Here is a 25,977-nt window from a genome sequence, read left to right on the forward strand (position 1 = left end):
CGGGGAGGAACGCCCCCTCCCCTCCTGATAATATTAGTCTATGGACTAGCACTGTGAGCAGAGGGAGGGGGCGTACCTCCCCACTCACACTGTACAGCGCGATAGGCACTGCTGTGGAGAAGGACGTTCCTGACAGACTGTCAGGAATGCCCTTCTGACTGTAAAGAACTACTGTACCGGGACTGATAGCGCTTTACCCGGGGCACATCAGGAAAGCCGACTTTCCAGCAGTATATAGAACTGCCTGTGCCCAAATCAATGAAAGGTCCTCTTTAAAGCAGAATGGGAAATGGAATCCCAGGCAGAGAGAAGGTGCGAGTGTGAACCTAGCCTAACACAGCTCTGTACACGTAAACATTAAAAAGTTAAAGATGTCACAATATGGCAGCTAAAAAAAATTTTAAATTTTTTTTTTTTTTTTACTTTTGTAAAGGTATTAAAACGTGACAACTATATAAATTTGGTATCATTGTGGTCGTGTTGATTTAAAGAATACGAGGAACATTTCATTTTGGCTGCATAGTGAACGCTGTAAAAATGAAACTAGTAAGCAAATGGCGCAAATGCAGTTTTTTTTCCAATTGTTTATTTTTTCCAGTACTTTCTTGAGTATTATTTGGTACCATTACAAAGTACAGTTTTTCCACTCAAAATAAGTCTCTATACTGCTATGATAATGGAAAAATAAAAAAAAGTTATGACTTTTAGAAGGCAGGGAGTGAAAAACGAAAATCAAAAAATGGCTGCAACAGGAAATTGTTAACGGAAGCTTTTAGGCTCCGTTCCCACGGAGTAACGCGCCGCGCATTCAGAAAAGTATACACATGTCAGAGTGTGAGCGCTCAAAACAGATGCCATTCACTTCAATGTGTGCCGGCTTACGGGCGCTACACATTGAAATCAATGGGAGGCTTTTAACCCATTGATTTCAATGTGTAGCGCGCGTGAGGCGGCACACATTGAAGTGAATGGGATCTGTTTTGAGCGTTCACACCCTGACATGTGTATACATGTCTGAATGCACGGCGCGTTACTCCGTGGGAACGGAGCCTTACACATACAATGCTGACATAACCTGTTAAATAGATTTTCTGGGCTTTTCTCACCTTTTCTTTACCCTGAAGTCACAGATTTGAAGGCTCCATCTCTGGTTCTGACACTTCAGCAATGACACAAGCGACCACTGCGGCCAAAACCTGCTCTCAGCTATCCTGTGTAATAGGCTCCATTCATATCACATTTTATACATCCATTTAGTACAGCTGTTTAACAGGTGCAAAAAACGGATCCTTTTCTGTCTGTATTTTTTGGATGGACACAAAATCGTAATATACAATATTTTTGTGTCTGTCCAAAAAACAGGCTGTGGCCACACGTAGCAAAATACAGCTGAAAAACTGCAGCGGAAACACATCACTTTTTTTCCACAGTGTTTTTCATTGCATTTTTGCTGAGTTTTTCTCAGTGGATTTTCTTCCTTTATTAAACCTACATGGTTAAAGCCAATGTCTCCACTGAAGATTTTTTTCTGCAATATGTGGATGGGATTAGCCACAATCTCAATCACTTTGCAGGTAATGTAAACCGCTGTATTTTTTTTCCATGGTGGTCTCACAAAGGTTACAGCCTGAAACTGATCCCCCCCCCCCCTTTTTTTTCTTTTTAAATTAACACTAATCTCTATGTAAATGGAAGGATATCGCTTTGCATCCATTAAATGGATTTGCCATAAAGCTTTGGTGGTGGCGTATGTCCTCGCTGCAGTGATGGCATATACTCATACACTAGTTATAGGTAGGAGAGGACTCTGTTAGTGACATAGTGTGTCACTGTGGCATCAGAGACTTCCAGGCATTATTTCATGATATGTTTAGCTGTAACTGTTTCCATTAGTTCACATGCACACGACCGTAATTTTATCCGCAATTGCAAGTCAGCAAGTGTGAACATTTACGTTTTAATGGGCCTATACACCCGTCTGCAATTTTTGGGACCTACACCAAACCTGAGAATAGAGCCTGCATCACTTTGACTGAGACCACACGATGAAGAAAAGGTGCGGGTTTTTTGTTGCATATTTTTCTTTTTTTTCTTTTAAATGAAAGGGAGTTTATGCGCAGGGAACACATAGAAAGGGACAAAGGGCTAATTAGACATTGCCAGGATGCAGGGAGTGCACCCCCAGTGGTCTCTTCACACTGACACCCAGTGTTGATGCTTTCACACAATCATCTGGCATGGTGACTTTGTCGCTGAGGATCTTCTCTGGGGCCGGTGTTATGTTTGGATGATTCTGCTGGGTAATGTACCTCCTTAGGTTGAGGGGCTGGTGTCCTTATATCGACTTTCCTGTGGAGGTTATTTACTCATACAGTGCTCTGTTCCTCTGACTGATAGGAATTCTAACTACCTTAGCCAAGCAAGGAACGAGCTCTGTATCTGAGCCGCAATGGATTGCTGTGGATGCTGGGATAGACATTATGTGTGTGCACTTCAGTGCTGTAATCATAATGGTGCCAAAAATCCCTTAGCTCAGCGCAGATCCAGCATTGTCTTCTGGTGACCTGCTCTTTAGAAGGAGTCTCCCACCCCCCTCAAGAATGTTCATCTTCTCCAGAGGCTGAGGGCCCCCACCCCTGTTCAACAACTGCTTAATTTGTATAAGACTTCAAAGTATCTTTTTTTTTTTTTTTTTTTTTTTTCAAATCTGCGAAAGTGAAATACCGTATTTTTCGGACGATAAGACGCACTTTTTTCCCCCAAATTTATGGGGAAAAGAAGGGTGCGTCTTATAGGCCGAATGTGGCGCCTGGTATCCGCTGTAATAGAGGGCCGGAAGCCGGCAAGTGATAGACGCCATTACAGGTGCCGGGGCCTGAGACATCGCTGCCCTGCCCTGCATGAAGCCAGCAGCGGGAGGAGTGATGCTATTCCGCTCCTCCGTCCACCCGCCGCTGGCTTCATGCAGGGCAGGGCAGCGATGTCTCAGGCCCCGGCGTCTATCCCTCCCCGGCATCCGCCTCTCTAGTACAGCGGATGCCGGGTCAGTATCAGCGGCCCCTTCTCCCCCGGGGCTGGTCCCCACCGGCCCCGTACCTGTAAAGTTGCAGGCCGGCTCCTGTGCGGCGATATCGCAGGAGCCGACCTGTTAGGGTGACAGCCGGGAGCCTAATGAGGCTCCCAGGCCTGTCACTGCTATATTAGTATCGCGGCTGGGCCTAGGACCAGCCGTAATACTAATAGACAGAATGTCCCATAGACGGCAATACAGTTGTATTGCCGTCTATGGGACTTGCGATCAAGTGACCGCAGGTTCAAGCCCCGGGGGGGAATAAAATAGTAAAAAAAAAAAAAAAAAAGCTTTAAAAATATGAAATAAATAAAAGTTCTAAATCACCTCCTGTCCCTAGAATATATATATAAAAGTAGAAAATCATATATAATAAACCACCGGATTTTTTTTTCAATAAAAGTTGATCTAAGCAATAGATATTCCCCAAAATGGTATAACTAAAAAGTACTTCTGGCCCCGCAAAAAAAAACCACTCTATGCATCCCCGTACAGCTGCAGGGTCACCTGTCAATGTGGCCTTGCAGCTGTTGCAAAACTACAACTCCCATATATTAAATATTTTACCATTTTTTGCTTCAAAATTTTTTTTCCCTATTTTCCTCCTCTAAAATCTAGGTGCGTCTTATAGTCCGAAAAATACGGTACATGCTAAAGGTTTCACTATGATGTGCTCTGTAATGTGGTGGGGGATGTCCTGGGGGCGAGGTGGTAGACTTCCTGAAAATAAAACTGCTTGAAAAATCCCTATTGGGAATTTCCAGTCTTATTTGTTTCTTTTTGTCACATCCATTCCCATGGAAATGTCCTTGTGATTCTCTGTACATATGTCACATGAAGGGGAAACTGGCCTGCATACGTGTATGGTCGATGGTTCATGGAAGGGCCACATTCTGACCACAAATTCTCAACCAAAAAAATCTTAAAAGGCTTGTCCAAGACCCCAAGTAATTTGGATACTGACGACCTATTCATAGGATAGGTCTTCAGTATCTGATCCTTGGTGGGATCAGCACCCAATCCCCACACAGATCAGCTGATGTAACTCTCTGTATACAAGGTATATGGCCGGAATCAGCTCTGCACCTATTCAAGTGAATGGTAGTAGAGCTGCAGTTCCTAGGGCCTCCACTATAGTTTGCGGAGTCTAGGGTGACTAGTTGTATTTTTGGATGGCACCAATTTGCAGTACACATAGGGGCAGATTTAGCCAACCATCCATCCAGTTACATTTATCAGTTTACTGCTGTAAATAATACCAGAAATATATGAGAACAAGATTTCTGTATGTGCATGGACCCTAGAGGTAGTGGCTATTTTCTGACATAAATTAGGTGCAAGACTGGCATAAGGATATGATATATCAGCTACATAATGCTACACTATCTGGAAATATGTCATTATTTGAGGGGTTCGATTATGAAGTTCCATCCGAGGACCAGAGTGGTGCACAGGTGGACCACTGAAATAGTGGTTACATGTAGAGACCTCATGGGCTATAAAGGGGTTGGACGGGTGTCTGTTATTTTAAGACTGAAAGCGATGGATGAATTAGTGGTGCGTACAGGACTTTTTTTTTCATTTTTCTGGTCCCTGATGAACCAGACGAATAGACTTTCTGGTATAGATGTATTTGTAGTGTCAGACAGAAGCTGTGTCATCACTCTAACCTGTACAATGCGCTATGTTATACCATTCCACATTAACCCCTTCCTGCCGTACTATTACAGCGGATGTCGGGTGTTTAACTATGGCAGCCACTCGGGATCCGGGTGGCCACCATAGCCGCTGGGTGTCGACTGTTTTATAGCGCCACCATTTTCCCTGTGATCGCAGGCACCCAGAGTAAGCTCTTGGGGCTGGCGTCACGTTGCCATGACAGCCAGGAGCTTTGTAAAGGCTCTCCGAACTGTCATTCTATTTGTTCTATTCCTGGCTACTCTATGTAGCCTGCAATAGAAGCCCCGGTATTTTGCAATGCATTAGCATTGTAATGCATTGCATTAGTGTTTAGACTCCCTGGGGTTCAAGACCCCTAAGGGAGCCTTCACAGTGACTATACGGTCCACTCATTCTGAACGTAAAACTCATTCAGAATGAGCGCGTAAAAAAGCAGCTCCCATTGACTTGATTGGGAGCCGGCATATGAGCGCTCCCCATTTAAATCAATCGGAGGCTTTTTTCCCTATTGCTTTCAATGTGATACGTGCGTATGCCGGCTCCCAAGTCAATGGGAGCTGGTTTTTACGCGCTTATTCTGAACGAGTTTTATGTTCACAATGAGCAGAGCGTATTCTCCGTGTGAAGGCTCCCTGAGGGGTCTAACAAATGCAAAAAATAAAAGTAAAAAAAAAAAAGTAAAATATTAAAAGTTCAAATCACCCCCTTTTACCTAGAGCAAATATAAAAGTACTTAAGTACTGTGAAACACCTACACATTAAGTATCCCTGTGTCCAAAAACGCCTGCTCTACAAATCTATAAAAAATATTTTTCCCACACCATAAACGCTGAAGCGTAAAAAAAAAAGTCAGAAGTGCTAAACCACGGTTTTTTAACTGTTTTGCCTCTCATAAAAATTTGAATAAAAAGTGATCAAAGCAATAGCCATTCCCCAAAATGTTCTAACTAAAAAGTACACCTGGCCCCGCAAAAAAAGACGCCTTATGCATCCCCGTACACGGACGTATAAAAAAGTTACGGCTGTCAGAATATGCCGACTTATATATAAAATTAACAGTTTTGGATTTTTGTTAAGGGGTTAAAATGTAAAACCATATGAATTTGTTATCCTCGGAATCGTACTGAAACATAGACTACAGATGACATGTCATTTTGGCTGCACAGTGAACGCTGTAGAAACGAAGCCCGTAAGAAAGTCGCACAAATGCACTTTTTCTTCAAATCCACCCCATTCTGAATTTTTTTCCAGCTTCCCAGTACATTGTACAGAATAATTAATGGCGGCGTCATGAAGAAAAGTTTGTCCCACAGAGATTAAGACCTCATATGGCTCTGAGAGCGGAGAAATAAAATGGTTATGGGGTTTGGAAGGAGGGGAGTCAAAAACGAAAATCGAAAAATGTCCGCGGTGGGAAGGGGTTAATTAATTAGTCAGTGTGATGTCATAGTGTAGCACTAAAGGGTGAGACGTGCAGAGTTTTGTTTGTAATTTTTATTATGTCATTTTGGGGTACATTCAATATCTAACTCTAATTTTAGTTTTGCTACTTTTTATACAATTGAATCACTTTGAATACAGTAACTCAGTCTTCCATTGAGGTACCGGACTTTCTAATCACTTTTTATTCGCGGTACAGGATAGTAGTTTTATAATTTTTTGTTTGTTTTAAATAAAGCAATTTTTATTGTAAAATTTGTGTTTTGTTTGCTTTTTTTTTTTTTTAATTGTTTCAAACAAGGTAGCCGGGGAGGCCATTGTTGGATCAGCATTGTGTGATCGCAGGCTGCAATGACAACGGTTGCTATTGATTTCTGACTGTAATGGGTTAAGCAGCCAGGAATGGAGCTAGCTGTGAGTCTGGAGGTTGCGGCATGTGGTCAGCTGTTAGTGAACTCCCGAGATGGTGCTGTGCGACCGCTGTACATGTAGGTTGCTTCGCATTAACTCTTGACACATGCACCACATGATGGAAATGCGTTAAAGGGCTTCTGTCTGTAGTGGATACTAAGCATAACATGGCTGAGGCCTAGGCCAAAGACCGGTAAGTTTTATTAGTGTAGGGACCCATCTAAATGGTGGACTTATATAGTTTGCTCAAAAATGTAGACCAAGAACCCCATTTTTATATACAGAAGGTATTGACAGTAATGATGGTGCTTTCAGAGGGCTGTTGCAACTTTTTGGTTCTGCACTTAAAGGGAGCCTACTTCCAAACTCTTTTCCAAATCACTTAGCTGCTGTGGTAGGGGCCGTTAGTAAGTATATCTTTATTAAAGTGCAGTTAACTCCTGTAATAGTACAGCAGATGTAAGGCCATTTAATATGGCAGCTGAGTGGCCGCCATAGCCGCTTAATTTCTGCTGTATTATACAGTGGAGATGCTGCAGCAATGCCCACAATGATCATGGGTATTAGTCCTGATAATGCCTTGGTCAAACACGACCAAGGTGCCATTTTCCCAGCGGTGCTGTCAATTTGGTGTGTGATCTCGTTCCAGGGGCCGCAGCCTTAAAGGGGTTGTCCCACGTCGCATACTCGCCAGTCTTCGCTGCAGTAAATTCTTCTGTCTTCCGGCTTTGTTGCGTCATTGGTGGGCGGGGTTACATATGCAAAGCTAGCGGCGAGAAGTCGTCGCTTCGATGCCGCTGGCCCTGCGTGTGCGCTGCCGATGTACTAGGCATCGGACGTACAGCCTTCACAATGTAATACAGACCCGGCATCCGCTGTAATAGAGAGGCGGATGCTGGGGAGTGTAGACGCCGGCACAGGTGAAGCCAGCAGCGGCAGGAGCGATGCTGCTATTCCGCTCCTCCACCCCCCACCCCCCTCCCCTCCGGAATAGCAGCATCGCTCCTGCCGCTGCTGGCTTCACCTGTGTCGGCGTCAGACGCTCCCCGGCATCCGCCTCTCTATTACAGCGGATGCCGGGTCTGTATTGGTGGCCCCTTCCCTCCCCCCAAAGTGTAAACTACCCCCCTCCAGGCTCGCTCCCGTGCAATTAGCCCCTCCTCCCTCCCCCCTCAGAGCAGCAGATACATCACTTGACTTATGACCAGATAAGTCAAGGGATGTATCCAAAAAAAAAATGAATAAAGTGATATAGTGGACAAACAAAGCAGTTTTGCTGAAACAATGTATTTAGGAAAAGTCTTACATTCACATTAACAAGCAGTATAGATAGGATCCTTGTGATGGGACAACCCCTTTAAAGTAAAGTCCCCACACAGTTGATGAGCCGCTTATCTGCAACCAAACCAGATCTGATATTTGCAATTAAAGTTCAGTACCAACTGTATGTGAGTGGGGTTTAGCCCTTTTGCTGCAGCAACAGTTTTCCCACTTGATTCAATATCTGCAAATAAGCGATAACATAAAAAATCATAATACTGTATACCTTATGTTTCGGACAATAAGACCCACTTTTTAGCAAGGAAAAAAGTTTGCTTTGTCATTAATTTTTTAACTGAAAAAAAATAAATACAATCAAACAACTTCATGAACAGACGTGCCAGCCAGTGCTGCCCCATACTGAACAGCAATAGTTGTCTGATCAGAGCCAATCAGCATGCATGGTTCAGCTAATGTAGGCAGAGCCAATACTATGTGTGCTGGAGTCACAGCATGGCTGCCAAGTTGTGGTCTGGGCCTCCACCACTGTTTAATTCCAGCTGCGTACATAAACTTTCCCACCCTAAGCTCACTCCTATCTGATTGAGTTTTCTGCTCAAGAGGAAACATTGTCACATGGCTTAGATCCTGAACCGGAAAATGCAAATATGGTGGTGTTTGCTAGTAGCTATCTAGAATATCATATAAGCCTGCAGGATGATTCTGAATACTGATCCATTAGAGCAGGGGTCCTCAAACTTTTTAAACAGTGGGCCGGAGGTAGAGCAGGTCGCACAAACATCGGGAGCGGTGCCCTCCAATAGGTAAAGTGAAGTGCGCTCCATGGCCTGGCCCGAGCTCCCCAGGAGCTTCATTATAAATGCACGCTTGTCGGCGGGGCCAGACAGAAGTGCTTGGCGGGCCGCATGTGGCCCTCGGGCCGCAGTTTGAGGACCCCTGCATTAGAGGATCCATGACAAGTCCATCTGCAATTAACCAGCAAGGTTCTAGTTTTATTGTAGAAAATATTTGTTTAGAAGAGATGCAAATTATTATTTGCTACTTTACATACGGCAGTACGGTATATAAAACTATTTCATTTGCAATAAATGCTATGGTTTTCACACAGAAAAAACTCATGCGGGGTTTTTCAGTCTACACATTGCTGAAAATCTGGAGTAGAAACTGCCCTGTGATGCGGATATGCAACCTGCAGTGTGTACCGTATATACTCGAGTATAAGCCGACCCGAATATAAGCCGACCCCCCTAATTTTAGCACAACAAACTGGGAAAACTTATTGACTTGAGTAATGGGAAATGGAAATGCAGAAGCAACTGGAAAATTTAAAAAATTAAAATGGTTGGAGTTTTTGGGTGCAGTAGTTGCTGGGGAAGGGGAGGGGGTGTTTTGGTTGTCTGTCTGCCCCTTCCCTGAGCTTGAGGACTGTTTTTTCTTCCCCTACTTGGAATTCAGCCTGGCTGAATATAGGGTATCTGCAGTGCTCCTATTAACCCCTTCCCGACGGAACAGGAGCACTGCAGATCCCCTATATTCAGTAGACCGGGCACTGTCAGACACAGGGATACCTAATGTGTATATGTGTGTCACAGTCATTTTCTACTTTTATATGTATTCTAGGGAAAGGAATGATTTTTAATTTTTTTTTTTTTTTTTTTAAATCTTTTTTTTCTTTTGAACTACTTTATGGGAGATTCTATACATTACTATTGTGGCTGGTCATAGACCCCCCCCCCCCCCTCCTAAAAAAAAAAAAAAAAAAAAAAAAAAAAAAAAAAAAAAATTTTTTTTTTTTTTTGCTGACTCGAGTATAAGCCGAGAGGGGCTTTTTCAGCACAAAAACTGGGCTGAAAAATTCAGCTTATACTCGAGTATATACGGTATATATTAATGTAATATAACCCTTGCTTTGCATTTAGGGGCTTTTTGTTTCTGTTGAACTTATCCACTAGAAACACTGCAGTATTTTTTTTTCTTTTTTGCTGCAACAAATCTGCAACATTTATGTCCCATGTCTCCCACCCCTTGCATACAGCCATAGGCTAAGTCAATATGCTATGCAGGTTTTTCCTGGATAGCACACTGACTCATTAATTCCTGTTGGCCCACGCGCATGACATCCGTGTACTGGCTGTGCCATACAATCTCTGTTGGCGGCCCACACGCAGTCGTGTGCAATGTAGTTAATCATCTATATGCTCATCCATTTCAGGGTATTCAAAGGTGGGTGTACTGATGGGAGTACTGCGTCTCCTCAACTGCAGTTTGGAGTTTCAGTTGCATGCGCCCTGCTGCTCCTTTAGGGTCAGTTCACATGCAGGAATTTGCCGCAGATTTCGTCCCTGAATCCGGAGCAGATTCCTCGTGAATCTGCCTCCCTTTGTTTTCAATAGGAGGCAGAGATTGCCGCAGGACGTGGAAAAAAGTAGCGTCCTGCTCAATCTTCCCATGGGGTACGCAGCTCGAGGCTCCTACCTGATTAGACCCATTCATCCGGGCCTTATCAGTAGCGGGATGCCGTGACGGAATGCTAACGCATTGCATTGGCAACCCGTCGCGTCTAGCCCGTGTGAAAATGCTGGCGGCGGAAAATTAAGATTTTCTACCATGTGAACAGACCCTTCAATGAGTAATGCCTGTGTGACCTTTTTTTTAACAGAAGCATTGAATCAAATGTTTGTAAATGGGGGCTTTTCATACGACCGTTATTCTGATGGCCTGTCAAAATGTAGGCCATGTCCTGTGTTTGGCAGTTTTCACAGATTCCTTTATTCAGTGACATGTATGGGGTATCCATGAAAATGGGTGTCCCTTGAGTCCAAGGCGACCGTGAAAAAGGGCTGCTTTTCACTGCTGTTTTGTACCTCCATGGTCTGAATGTAGCCTCAGCTATGCTGTTTCTGGATCTCACCTGGGCTACAATGTTTCTGTAGCTTTTATCACTTCTATGGTTGATTTATGCTGTTCCTGTAAGTCCTGGCTATGGGTCGTGACTTAGGACCAGTTATTTACAAGCCATTTGGTGAGATGGAAATAATTTTCTGTTTCCATATTATGTAGCCTTGTAGTTGCGTACGATGTGAGCTTATACACTCACCGGCCAATTTATTAGGTACACCTGTCCAACTGCTCGTTAACACTTAATTTCTAATCAGCCAATCACATGGCGGCAACTCAGTGCATTTAGGCATGTAGACATGGTCAAGACAATCTCCTGCAGTTCAAACCGAGCATCAGTATGGGGAAGAAAGGTGATTTGAGTGCCTTTGAACGTGGCATGGTTGCTGGTGCCAGAAGGGCTGGTCTGAGTATTTCAGAAACTGCTGATCTACTGGGATTTTCACGCACAACCATCTCTAGGGTTTACAGAGAATGGTCCGAAAAAGAAAAAACATCCAGTGAGCGGCAGTTCTGTGGGCGGAAATGCGTTGTTGATGCCAGAGGTCAGAGGAGAATGGCCAGACTGGTTCGAGCTGATAGAAAGGCAACAGTGACTCAAATAGCCACCCGTTACAACCAAGGTAGCCAGAAGAGCATCTCTGAACGCACAGTACGTCGAACTTTGAGGCAGATGGGCTACAGCAGCAGAAGACCACACCGGGTGCCACTCCTTTCAGCTAAGAACAGGAAACTGAGGCTACAATTTGCACAAGCTCATCGAAATTGGACAATTGAAGATTGGAAAAACGTTGCCTGGTCTGATGAGTCTCAATTTCTGCTGCGACATTCGGATGGTAGGGTCAGAATTTGGCGTCAACAACATGAAAGCATGGATCCATCCTGCCTTGTATCAACGGTTCAGGCTGGTGGTGGTGGTGTCATGGTGTGGGGAATATTTTCTTGGCACTCTTTGGGCCCCTTGGTACCAATTGAGCATCGTTGCAACGCCAAAGCCTACCTGAGTATTGTTGCTGACCATGTCCATCCCTTTATGACCACAATGTACCCAACATCTGATGGCTACTTTCAGCAGGATAATGCGCCATGTCATAAAGCTGGAATCATCTCAGACTGGTTTCTTGAACATGACAATGAGTTCACTGTACTCCAATGGCCTCCACAGTCACCAGATCTCAATCCAATAGAGCATCTTTGGGATGTGGTGGAACGGGAGATTCGCATCATGGATGTGCAGCCGACAAATCTGCGGCAACTGTGTGATGCCATCATGTCAATATGGACCAAAATCTCTGAGGAATGCTTCCAGCACCTTGTTGAATCTATGCCACGAAGAATTGAGGCAGTTCTGAAGGCAAAAGGGGGTCCAACCCGTTACTAGCATGGTGTACCTAATAAAGTGGCCGGTGAGTGTATATTGGTTATCTATTTCACGTCCTCTAGCCTGACATGTGCCCTTTTAATGACAGTGTAAATGAAGTATTAGAGACCCCCTGTCCGCGTCTTATAATCCATTGTATTCGCTATTTAATTAGTTTAGTTCAGGCTCTTATATTGGAAGTCTAAGCTGATTTAGTTCTGAATAGTGTTTTTTTTCTTCAACTATTTGTTAAGCCTGTGAATACATTTCAGTCTCCTGCGGGAAATGTCCTTTCCTGTAATTAATGTAAAAACTTAGTGCTTAAGGTGTTTCTTCAGTAACGGGAAGGAGCTCTTATTTGTTCCAAATAATGGTGTGTATTTACAGGCAGTCCTTTTTGTGTAGCTGTTTGCCTTTTAGGGAAAATTTGGATCCATTTTTCATCTCCCTAAGGCTGGATTCACACTGGCGTTCCTTGTTCAGGAATGCTGTCCCCGAACCTGCTTGTAAAATGCAAGCAGGACTTTTCTCTCTGGATTTTTCGGGCGGAAACCTGGTGAACCCCCATCTATGATGTTCGCGGGTCTCTGCGGGTAACCGCTTTTTAAGTAGATTAGCTTTCCATTTTTCGGGTCACCAAGCGGACCTGAGGAATGGTAATACATGCAGTGAATCTGTGGATAAACTACATTTCCCATGATTCATCTTCCTGTTCTCACTCTCTCAAGCTCTAGTGATCTTGCAAGTGAAACGTCACTGTGAGGTCATTCACCTGAAAATAAATCAGATAAACGGTGCTGAGTCTAAACAGGATATATGCTTGGAAGTGTTTTGTATTGATGCAGTCTGCTATTTGGCCCATATTTTTAAAGCTGCATAACCCCTTTAATTGGTGATTATGTACAATAGGTTTATTGTTTTCCATTGCCCTATACCAGTGGTTCCCAAACTGGGGGTTGTGTGAATACTGCAGGAGATTCACAAGCGATCAGCCGCCAGATCTGTAACTGGTCACAGGCCGGGAGAGGTGAGTAAAAATAAACTGTTATTCTCACCTCTCCTGGGCCTCTGATTAGGCCTTGATGGTCACATTGGGCACACTGACACTATGGCATTAATGTGCACCATGTGAACACTGAGTCCTGAAGAAGATGCCTATGCTTCTGATGCACCACACGAGGTGAAGATTTTATGTCTGGAATATGAGTGGAAAATATATATTTTACCCATTTGACAGCTGAAACAAAAACTGACTGTCGCAAAAATCAGTGGACGAAAATTTTCTTTTCTGACTGAAGGAATTTTTTTCTATGTGTCAGAAATATTTCCCTCCGATGATAATTGTTATCGCTGAGCTGTTGTTATATTTAGTCAGTCAGAAGTCCGAGCTCCTAGGACTGTGGATCACCAGGTTAGATTGTCTAAAAAGCCCAAGACACAGCAATTGGTAAAGATGTACCTCACATCGCCTTGGCTATTAAGTTCCAACCTGGGAAGTCATTTGAGATATCTCCTGAGCAGGGAAAGGGAATGTCTGGCATGATACGTTACATCCCTAATAGAGCCCGCAACACGTTGACCTGTGGTCAGAGAATGAACCCAAGTGTCATGACGGCCCTATGGATGCAATTTAACTGCAGCCTACTGATCTCCCTGAGGCCTTATTCACATGTTTGTGGTTTGTCTCAGTGTTTCTCAGCCAAAACCAGGAGTGAATACTTCAGAAAGATAAGAGAATGGAAAGACTAGTGCCTGTTCTGTGGTTTTGTCTATAAAGCACTCGTGCATATCACTGACCTGTAAAATGTTAAAATTTTTTGAGAAAGGGATTTGAGCAGGGTTCTGGCCCCTATATTCTGCATTCGATACGTTTTATAGGAGTCGAAAAGTTTTTACCATCTACAGCTCCAAATCTCTTCCTTTAACACAGCTTTCAAGTTAAAGGTATTTTTGGACTAAAATTATTGATCATCTATCATAAATTAGTCATTAATATAATATCTGTGGGGGTCTGACACCCTCCTCCCCCCATCTATTAGCTTTTCTCAGCATCGGATACACAGTGTGAACAAAATATGGAACAGACAGCGCTGTTCTCTGTATAGTGGCAGAAGTGAGTCACTGCAGCTTAGGGCCCATTGAAATAATTGGGAGTTGATCTGCAGTACCTGATCTGCCCACTACAGAGAATGGAGCTGTCTGCTTCCTTCTCCATTCTATCAGCTACTGTGAAAACCTAATCCGTGGGAGTGTCTGGTGTTGGACCTATTCGGATAGACCATCTTTTAGACCCCTTTAACCACTTTAGTATCGGGCCTATGTCTGGTCTTGGACATAGTACCGGGCCCATTTCTGGTCCAAGACCAGACAAGTTTTTGGGTATTTTGTATGTGCTGTTTTGAGGGCTGTAATCATTTTATCATTTGGGTTATTCTACTAATTTCTGCCTCTTTTTTCGGTGACACTTAGGGCTTTATTCTTATGTGTTTATTTTTCCATATATATCTATATCCAGGAAAATATAAACAAAAAAGAAGGGAAAATGTCTGTTTTTTACTTTTCTTTTTTTTTTTAAATAGCACAAAGCGCTGCTAAAAAGCTTAATCCAGATGTGTCTTTTTATATTACTAATATTCTAAATGTGAAAGTTTTTGTGTTTGGATGTTTGTTCCTCAATCATGCAAAAATGACTGAACGGATTTGGCTGCCAATTGGCACATACATAGATTGGAACCTAGAATGAAGCATAGGCTACTTATTATGCCGGTAAATGACCAGACTTCACGACCACTAACAACAAATTTATGTTCAGGCTAGACTTAAGGACCCGAGATGACGTCATCACAGGTCCTTGAGCCGTTCTCGGATAGGCTCGCTCTATTGTGTGTGCAAGCTGCCGAAAATGGCGTCAGCCTTCTCTACCTCAGTGGCTGGTGTAAGCTGTGGAAAACGGAGTATAATAGAAAGTAGTGACCGCAGCGAACATGCAGCCTGTGTGTGGACACATGGAGGGTATCGGGTGTACCGTTTGTGTGAGGATGACGGGAGAATCTGCTGTTCAACCACTGCTTTGGCCGCGGGGCGGGGGGGGGGGGGTCCGGGGCAAATTTGAGCAACATTCGTTCGGCCTTTTCCACCACAGAAGCTGCACAGACACTGCCATAGGAAAACCCCTGTAAGGCAGGGAATTTTTTTTTTTTTTTTTTTTTTAAGTGTACTTTATGGCTGAAATAATGATATAATCAGTCATATTTGTCATACAAGTTAATTTTCTACCATTGTTCTATTTTTATACTTGTCCTCACTTGGAATAGTTTTTATTTGTCCTTTGTTCTATTTCTGCCTGTGTAACCCAAGCCCTTTGCATTTTGTTTCCTGTACAGGGTGCTTGTACGGTAGGTGCACTGCTGACCTGCTAGACCTGAGCTCACACAAGTGGGTGACTGCTGACACTTCTTCTGTGCTTGCCGAATGTCTCACCAAATAATTTAGAAGCAGCTGATAGAAGATGGGAGGAGCAGTAAGTGCTGGGGAAGACAACGACGACTTAATCGATAACCTAAAGGAAGCACAATACATACGCACAGAAAAAGTAGAGCAAGCCTTCAGAGCCATCGATCGAGGGGAATACTACCTGGAAGGATACAGGGACAATGCCTACAAAGACTTGGCCTGGAAGCATGGCAACATACACTTGTCCGCACCTTGCATCTATTCAGAGGTCATGGAGGCATTAAAGCTTCAACCAGGGTTGTCTTTTCTTAACCTTGGAAGTGGAACTGGATATCTAAGTACAATGGTGGGCTTAATACTAGGTAAAGTGTTTTTTATGTTCCTATAACTGTAATGCTATTAGATTGGCTATTGTGTGAAATACTGTATTCAGTCATAACACAAGTAGCAGGCTACAAATTGTAGTATCAGATATAGGAGTAAGTGACTGCAATACAATATTACTGTAGTGACATGAGACAATCAACTAGGACAGGTTATGACACAGTTCTAGATTTCAGGTCTATACTAATAATTTGCAAGGAAATGTGCAATATACTGTATTATTCCACTACAAGAATGTGGTGATCTACGGGACCAGTGACTAATTATTAAATCTCAAGCAAAATCGTAAGAGTGTTCCATTAATACAAGGCCTAAGCAAGACTGATTTTATCTTATTTTATTTTTTTCCAGAAGGTTTGATATCCAGCTGTCTATAGAATATTCATAACTCCAGCCACATTTATGTGTATGTTTTCTTACACTATGGGATTCTTAACCGAATGAGCAGAGGCCATAAAAGATGTTAAAGGGCTATTCTCATCTCGGGCGTTTAGGGCATATTCATATATGATCCACACCTCTGGAACCTGCATCTATCTCGAGAGCAGCAGTCCCCTAACCCCTGCATAATAGCAGGCAAACGGAAAGAATAGATAGCTGCGTATGTGCAGGTCTCTCTGTACTTGAACAGGATTTCCAAAAATGGCCGAGTAGACCTCCTCAACTCCTGTACAAGTGAAGGGAGAAACCAGCACATGTGTATTCATCTCTCCCTTCATTGCAGGGAGAAAAGGGTCAGGCGATCACGTTCTTGAGATAGATGCAGGTCCCAGTGGTGGGACATGCACAGATGTCGGAGATGGAAATCCCCTTCCCCTAAATGTAAGGGGACTTTCAGACAGAATACTGACCACTGCACTAATGTAATCGGCCACCTGTGATTTCACTTGGTTACCAGTTTTTCCAAGTTACTATAAGACACGCAAGTGCACTAGCACTCCATTCACACGGATAGGGAATAAGTGTCCATAACAGCACAACCCCTTTAAGTGAATAAGTGTCCATAACAGCACAACCCCTTTAAGTGAAAGCTTCCTTGGCTGCTGCCCCATCTGGGGCTAACTCTTAATAAATTTGGTGCATCTTTGGCTGTCAGGGCTCTATTTCTGGCGTACGTTACAGAAGATCTGTCAGCCCACAGGAGGTTGTTTTCCCTCCAGGATACACCTACCCACTTTTCTGAGATTTCTCTTGACTCTTTAGAAGTGTAGAAAGGCAAAAGTTGCAAATTTTTACTAGGCATTGTCATTTTGGTGTTTTGTTTATCCAAATCTATTTAACCATTCAAAACATATAAGCACTTTCAGTTTTTATACAAATTAGGGTATACTAGCCAAGTGGGTGGTAATAGGGATGGCATACAATACACTGACTCTGCCCATTCAGCAAGTATACTCCAATTAGGATTAACACTAACAAGGCTTATATCTTTGGATTGTCTGTACAGATCTCGGTAAACAAAATACTCAGGGTGACAGCGCATATCACATGGTGTATGGCATTTGGGCTTTTCAGACCTGCGGATGGGTCCTCATTAAGATTTGCTAAAGTTTCTTTGTCATTAATAAATTTCTTCTCCTTACCTTATACTGCCGTAGGTAACTAAAATTGCGCATTAAGGGTAAGTTCACACTGAGTAAACGCTAGCTTATTTTGTAGAGTAAAATTACACTTGTAATTTTTGCTATCCCATTGACTTCAATGATATTTTTTACACGTGTAAAAATACGCCTGTAAAAATACTCTTGTAAAAATACGCCTGTAAAATGTCATTGAAGTCAATGGGAGTCTTATTTTTACACGTGTATTTTGCAAAAATACACGCACGTTTACTCAGTGTGCATGCACCCTTAGTCATCTTTTTTGTTCTTACGCTGGGTTCACACCAACGTTCGGGTCTCTGTTATCAGGTTTCCGGAAACCTGTCAGATAGTGTCCAGCTGTGAGCGCCGGTGAGCGTTTTATGCTCTCAGCGGCAACACCGTTTTTTTAAAAACCGGACACAAAGTCCAGCATGTCCGACTTTGGTTAAAAAAAAAAACAAAAAAACAAAAAACGGTTTTGCCGCGGAGAGCATAAAACGCTCACCGGCACTCACGGCCGGACACTTTTCAAACCCGTTCAAATGAATGGGTTTGAAAGATGCCTGCAGGTTTTCGTCTCCTGTCCAGTTTCATGCAGGAAACGGAAATCTGCAGAACGGAGACCCCGAGCACAGATGTGAACGAGCCCTTAGTTCTACATAAGAGTATATTCACACATTGTGGTTGAGATGAAAATTAAGTTACAGTAACTTAATTGAAAATTAAATTAAAAACTGCATCCGAGGAAATCACTTCTGTTTTTGATGCATTTTTTTTTTTTAATACAGACCATGACCATTAGTGCCCCATGGTTCAATGGGCTTTCTGTATTATTTTAGGCTGCCATCACAGTTTGTATTACTATAACCATGGAATCCCAATGAAACAGAAAACCAATGCTTATGTGAACAGAGTCTTAACTATGCACCACTATTGCACCAACTTATCTCTTTCTCACTATCTCTGCTGGCATTATATGTTTTCTGAAATCCTGGCAGACGACATGTCATCCCACACAGAACTAGTAAGCTTGTGTGGCATGCTGGGTTATGACTCCGCAGAATAGCAGGATTTGAGGGGGTGTTTGATAGACATATTTAGCACCCACTTACTTTCTGCTTTTACAGCATTACAAGATGTCCATACTTTGTAGTGACTAGTTTCAGAATACATTTACTTTCTATTGAATCTATTACTTTATCTTAGTTTTTATCTTAGTTTTTTACAAATTAAGTATATATTGGACAATACCTGACGCAAGAAAACCAAAGTGAAGCCTCTCCAAAACACCACCTCTTTGAGAGGGCCTTCCCCTGGGCAAGCTAGAATTTAGGTGAGAGGTTTTCACATCCATCCATCCATCTTGTTTAAGAAGACCATATTCATAAAAGTCTGCTTTTCAATGCAATTGTAGATGGTCCTCAATATAGTTTTCACTGTATGAGATTATGAGCGTACTGCTTGTGTCATGTGCGAGAGGAGAACCTCACTGTTCACGGCACCCACACCCTGCTGATGTCCACTAAAAATCACCATTCTTCCACTTTTGTGGACGTTCACATGATCTGAAAAGAGGAGGACAAATGGCAAGCTTTCGAGACTGCTTAGGTTTCTTCACCAGGTATGGTATAGCACAGTATCTGAACAGTCACCTATTTATATGCTAAAGGATTTCGGAAAAGTGTAGTAAATGAACAAGTGATGTGAAGCAGAAAGGGAGTAACAACTAAAGCAGTAAATATCAGAGCAGTTCATAGATAAGGAGTGTGAATTGAAATATGGTCCATGGTTGTGATGCCCTCTGTAGGTCTGATGTCATGACCTCTATAGGTGTATTCACATCTCCAAGGTCATATTTAAACTTGTAGCTCAACATGACTAAGGTGTATTATTACATACATTGCTTTATCTATTCTGTGGTGTTAGTCAGGTGTTGCCGGATATGTCTCCTCAGTGTTTATATAGGTCAGAGCCTGGGTTTCAGACCCCTGTTGATGTTCGTCCCTATTTCCAGCCACCTCTGTTTTCTTCTCTTTCTGTCAGCTCTTCAAAGTGCACGTAGCTGCCGAGCCCTGTTTCAGGCTAGTACTGTCCTTAATCAGGGCTGCTATCTCTGTATGGAAATCCTGATATTACAATGTGCAGTCTCTAGAGCACACTAATGGCCTGATGTGTACGTCACAGAGGCCAAATCCATCCACCAACTTGTCACTGACACCAGGAAGCGGCATGGACAGAAAAAAGGAATGCAGTTAAAATGCCTTGGTTCACAGATATCAGGTATTCAGGCACAGAATGTTTCTGCTTTACCAAATCCACTGCAGAATTTGCTAATTCTGCATCAAACTCCATTTAATTTCAGATGGAACTTGAAACCCATTTGGGGCATAATCCATTTGCCTCTAAATCAGTGCCAAATTCCACCCTCAGTCTACTTCCTATTGTTTTCAGTGGGAGGCAGAGATAGAAGCAGGATGCTAACAAAATAAGCATCTTGCTCGATATTGCTGCAGAATCTGCGGAGTGAGCCGCTCAGCTGATAAGGTTTATATAGCTGAGCCTGATCAGCAGGTGAAAACAGTGATGAAAAACTGGAGGAGTGGAAATGGAAGAGGAATTTGTGGTGGAAATTCATTTTTCTTTTCTGCCGTGTAAACATGCTATTAGGGAATGTTCACTTGGAGAAATATGGTCAGGCAGAAAAAATCTTCAGGAAATTGAAGGCGATTTTGGAAGTTCATTTTGATGCTGATTCTGAAAATCTGCTTCCAAAAACTGCTCCAATAAAATATTTATTTCAATGGAAGTTTTAGGCAAAATCTGCCTGAGAATCGAGTAGGGGGCTTTTTTTTTTTTTTTTTTTTTTTTTTTCAGCTAGGAGAAACAAAAATCTACTGCCTCCAACTGAAATGAATGGAGGACATATTTCAGATGGAATCATTCTCAAAATCCGCTCCATAAGATTGTGGTCAGAGTTACATCATTTTGGCACCGGTGAATATTTCATCATCTTTTATATTGTATGGCGGGGAGATTTGATCTTTATTCTAAGTTTCCGTCCTGTTTCTTTTGGTGTGGCGATACATAAGATCCTGTAATCCTTATCTAAGTGATCGTTCCCTTCCTGATGTGATGTCCTCCAGATTAGGGGGCTGCCTATAACTTAGGAGAGGGGGTCTGGTCATCTTTTGGTACTGTAGGCTGTAGTTTTCATGCAGCTTCCCCTTATATCTCAATGTGTGGTTTTTCGGTGTGAACGAGAGGCTCCCTATTGTTTTCCAGTAATAACTCGCCCCTTCTAATTCTGATGGTTCTGAATATTTGATGCTCATTTGTTTGTTTTTATGTAGATTGTGAGCCCCGTACAGGGATCACAATGTACTCTCCCCCCCCCCCCTATCAGTATGTCTATGTAGAATGGGAGGAAATCCACGCAGACACGCTGCCCCATTCTCATTCTTTTTTGTCCTTCTCTATGAACTATTCTAATATTTATTGTCTAAGCTCTTTTACTTTTTTGCTCTTTATAATGATAGTTTGGTAAATGAGACTTGTGATGTAAAACTGTTTCTATTGTATATAAATGTATGGGTTCTAGTGTGCACAAAGAAAATATCTAAGTATTCTTGTAAGCATGTTATCTGCTCCTTGTTTTACAGGGCTGCATACACCCCACATTTGGTGAGCCCTCTCAAGGGGCTTGTCCAAGATCCAAAATAAATGACTTCTCCTTTGGAGCTGGAAGCAGACATTTATTAGGCTATGTTCACACTGAGGTTTTTGGGTCAGGATTTTGACATGGAATCCGTGTCAAAATCCTGCTCAAAAAACCGCCTCCCATTCACTTCAATGGGAGCCGGTCATTTCCTTTTTCCATGAGCGTTTTTTTTGCACGTGCGGGAAAAAAGAAGCAACGTGCTCTTTTTTTCCAGGTGGATTTCACGGCTGATTCAGCAGCAGACGTCCGCCTCGAGACACTCCCTCCTGACTAGGCCCATTCATTTGGGACTAATCTGGAGCGGAATGCCGCGACTGGATGCCAGTGCACTACATCGGCATCCAGTCATGGCTAGCCATTTTTTAGACCAGATTCTGAGGCGTCCTCCACCTCGGAATCCAGTCAAAATAAATTCCTGTGTGAACCCAGCCTTATAGTTCCGCTTCTATTTAAGTGAATGTGAGATGAGCTTTAACATCCTCCTTGGTAATTCCGCAATGTCTGAACTCCTCTACTTACAGCTCTGTACAGCTGATCAGTTCGGGGTCAGGTGTCAGCCCATTTTGATCTCAAATTAATGACCTGTCCAGCACATATAAAATAAAGACTTCCTGAACACTGGGACAGATTTGCTAATATTGTCTGAAATGTTTAAACTGCAACCTTAGACTAGACAGTCTTCGTTTGATATATCTGTTGTATGTTTGAATCTCCTAGTTATTACACAGCCAGATATCAGCCAGGAGACATGGCAAAATTACACAGGGCTGTGCAAGCTGAATGGGGAAGGAATGATCTCTACTGTGAGCGTTCGATGCCGATTTGGCTGCATAGATTTTTGGCAGCACCACCCTCACTACAGAGGGGGAGGTGCTGTCCATAATCTACAACATATTTTATTATGCAGTCAACCGACCAACCAGTGTTTGTTTCTTGGACAACGGATCAGCAGCACTTTTAGAAGGGGCTACTAACGTGTGCTCCTAAGGGAATGTCCAAGGCTGTTATTAGGAACAAGTGCTCCTTGCTAGGGATTGCCATAGCCATCCAACTCTTTTCCCTGCTGTGTGTATTACAGGTACTGTGACTACCAATGAATCTCCTGTGCAGGGTTCTAGGGGGCCTACAGTAGGTTGGGTGTCTAGGTTCACACTTGCGTTCATCTCCCTGTCATTCAGGTCCACGTGGGGACCCGAATGTCTGAGTCTCCATCCGCTAACAAAAGCGGACACCCACAGACTCCATTGACTATAATCGTGTCCTCCGCTAAGGATTTTTTTCTCCGCTGATTTTAGACATAATCTGCTGCGTAGAATCCTACACCGATGTGAACCTAGTCGTATTCAAAGGTAAATATTGCTGGAGGGCCTGATTTTGTGGTTGTAGTACTATCAGTATATTGCTTATTACAGAGACAGATTATATGATCTGTTATTTTGACATGTCGTAGTTTTAAAGTCCATTTAGTGTTGCTTATGAGATGGGTCCACTGGATGGAAATGGTAAAGAATCCGGACCTTTTTTTTTCCAGACATTGACGTATTTTAATCTGTTCCGCTTTATAACTATGTTAACCCGTGTTTCTTTGTCTTAGGTCCTTTTGGCATTAATCATGGAGTTGAGCTTCATTCTGACGTGGTGGATTATGCCAAGGAAAAATTGGAAGTGTTTATTAAGTATAGCGATAGCTTTGACAAGTAAGTTCATGGAGTAATTTATTATATATTTATTTAAAGAGGACTTTTCACCATTTTTGGACACAGGCAGTTCTATATACTGCCGGAAAGCTGACAGTGCGCTGAATTCAGCGCACTGTCGGCTTTCCCGATCTGTGCCTGGTGTAAAGAGCTTACGGCCCGGTACCGTAGCTCTTCTATGGTCAGAAGGGCGTTTCTGACAGTCAGTCAGAGACGTCCTTCTGCCTCGCGGCGCCTATCGCGCTGTGCTGTGGAGAAGGGAGGAACGCTGCCTTCCTCTCCTGATAATACTCTTCTATGGACGAGCTGTGTGAGCAGAGGGAGGGGCGTTCCTCCCCGCTCCACAGCACAGCGCGATAGGCGCCGCGAGGCAGAAGGACATCTCTGACTGACTGTCAGAAACGCCCTTCTGACCATAGAGCACTACGGTACCGGCACCGTAAGCTCTTTACACCGGGCACAGATCGGGAAAGTCGACAGTGCGCTGAATTCAGCGCACTGTCAGCTTTCCGGCAGTATATAGAACTGCCTGTGCCAAAAGTGGTGAAAGGTCCTCTTTAAGTGGCGGAGAACCGTTTACCAGAGATTGTAACCACATGGCATGCAGTAGGTTTACGGCTCTAGTGTCTGAATCCTGATTTCCACAAATATGAAGAGAGTCCTGATCTTATTACCCTATAAAGGGGTTCATTGAGGTATCATCATAGTGCATATTAATGGGAAGAATAACTACATAATGTACTAGACTTCCATTTAAACATAACCTAAAATCATTGTATTTCTGATGATGTCTTTAGCATAGTGAAGTTAGAAAACCTGTATCAGTTGTGGTCTGGGCACTAAAGTACCAACTCATAGCTAAAATCTATTATTTATTTCAGCAGCAGGGACACTTGGCATCATAGATTACTATAAAGCTAGGTGTCCAGGTCTGGAAATTACTTCCAACATCCAGTCCATATATCCAGAACCAAATCTATCTGTATGAAACTGAACTAAGGGTATAGCAAGAGTCAGACCTCCATCAATCAGGGGGGAAGTATCTCCGGTAGCGTTCCTTTTCACACTTTGGGTGAAGCAGTCGGTCACTGACAGTACTGCCAAGTGCTGTCACAGTCTCATACATAGGATGGGAGTTATTCCTTCTGTCACCCACCACCTGTACTGGGTCCAGGCTGTCCCTTCTAACCAGCCTGTCAAGTCTATTCCTACCCCTGGCTGGTATGCTACTCCCCCAGCAGGCCACTCCAAAGAAGATGGCTGATGCTACCACAGAGTTGAAAAAGGCCCTAAGAAGTGCCCCCTGGACTCCAAAGGCCCTCAGCCTCCTGAGCAGGTAAAGCCTGCTGTGGCCCTTTCTGTGCAGCACATCCAGGTGATCAGCTCAGTCCAGTTTACTATTGAGGAGTACACTCAGGTACTTATAGGTCCTGACTATCTCAGTGCCTGTCCCCTGGATTTCCACCATATTTGGGGCACTTCTCTGCTATATAAAGTCCACCACCATCTCCTTGGTCTACCCAGCATTAATCCTGAGGTGGTTCCGCTGACACCATTCCACAAAATCCTGGTTTAAGTCTCTGTACTCCCAATGAACCCGATTCCTGGGTCCCTGCTTTATAAAATCGACTCAACCACTCAGCTCCTGAGCAGGCACCAAGTTTAACCCTTTCACTGCCGAGCACGTAGCTCTACGTCCTCCAAAGGTGGCACCACAGTAGCCAAGGACGTATTACTACGTCCTCCCTACTAATGCCGATATCTCTGGACTGCATCAACATATCTTGATGTTTTACAATGCATTTTAAAGAGGAGAAACTCCTCTTTAAAATGAAACCAATAATTTGATGATTAAACTTACAGTTGTGGAGTGATTCACTGTTGAAAACGCTATTTGGCATTGAGATCCAACTGCAGATCTCAATTCCTGACAGCGTTTCAACAGTGAATAGCTCCAAAACTGTAAGTTCATTAAGTTCTTGGTATAATTTTAAAGATTAGATTCTCCTCTTTAAATTGCATTTTAAAGCATCAAGATATGTTGATGCAGTCCAAAGATATAGAGCTCAAAAGTGTCCCCCCCCCCTGTCTGAGCAAGCAATTTGCGAACTGTAACAGTAAAAGGAGGGGGGGGGGGGCAGGAGCAGCCCAGCAGCTGCATAGAGACAGATAAACAATCTGACTCTGCATAACCTGTATGTGACACCAGGAGGGGGGTGGCAGGGACTCTTCTGTCCCGATTAACCCTTCTCCTGCCAATCAGAGTGCATGCTATACATTTGTCTCTGCTTGTCACATACAGGTATAATTGTCCATCTCAAAACTATGAAAATTGCTCTGGCTACTGGAGGTGCAAAATTTCCAGAGACCCTTGGCAGTGAAAGGATTAAAATACCTGTGTCGCCATGCTATTATGACAGATGTCTTCAAGGGATTGAATTTCATCTCCTTTTGAATTTCATTCCAATATGAAAGTGCTGATTTATATTACTATTTATATTGATATTACTAGTGGTCATTTCTCCAAATCCCTTGTATAATTGTATCGTTAAAGAATAAAAATTTAATGTGCGCCACAACCATTAGAAAGAGAGAACATGTTTCCAGCTTCCAATAATAAATCTGGATTTACCTGTTGTTACCCAGGTAATGTTAAAAAAAAAAAAAAAAAAAACACTAAAAAGATAAAATCCTGCTATGCAATGTCAGGGTACTATGACCTGACCTGTTGGTTGTCATGATAGCTGGGAGCCTGGTGAAGGCTTCCAGGTCTGTTATCACTTCAGGCAGTGTGTAATATAAGTGTAGGATATGGCGAAATATACTGTAATACAGATGTATTGCAGTACATTGTAGGAACAATAAAATAGTTGCAGGTTCATACCCCTTAAAGAGATGAAAAGTATGGAAAGTTAAAAAATAATATCTCTATATATCTATATCTATCTATCTATCTATCTATCTATATATATATATATATTTTATGTAATTTTAATATATTT

At 42.9% G+C, this 25,977-nt stretch overlaps 1 protein-coding gene across 1 annotated transcript in view; it reads left to right on the plus strand.

Annotated features, from left to right (window-relative positions):
* PCMTD1 (protein-L-isoaspartate (D-aspartate) O-methyltransferase domain containing 1) overlaps window positions 1-25,977 on the plus strand; it is a 43,689-nt gene that overhangs the window by 4,064 nt on the left and 13,648 nt on the right. Inside the window, exons 2-3 of the mRNA XM_075270554.1 lie at window positions 15,524-15,955; window positions 22,873-22,975. Of these exons, the coding sequence (XP_075126655.1) occupies window positions 15,649-15,955; window positions 22,873-22,975 (410 nt within the window). The 5' untranslated portion in view covers window positions 15,524-15,648. The remainder of the gene's footprint in view (window positions 1-15,523; window positions 15,956-22,872; window positions 22,976-25,977) is intronic.

The sequence above is a fragment of the Leptodactylus fuscus genome, chromosome 4 (genome assembly GCF_031893055.1).
Source record: "Leptodactylus fuscus isolate aLepFus1 chromosome 4, aLepFus1.hap2, whole genome shotgun sequence".
Classification (NCBI taxonomy): domain Eukaryota; kingdom Metazoa; phylum Chordata; class Amphibia; order Anura; family Leptodactylidae; genus Leptodactylus; species Leptodactylus fuscus.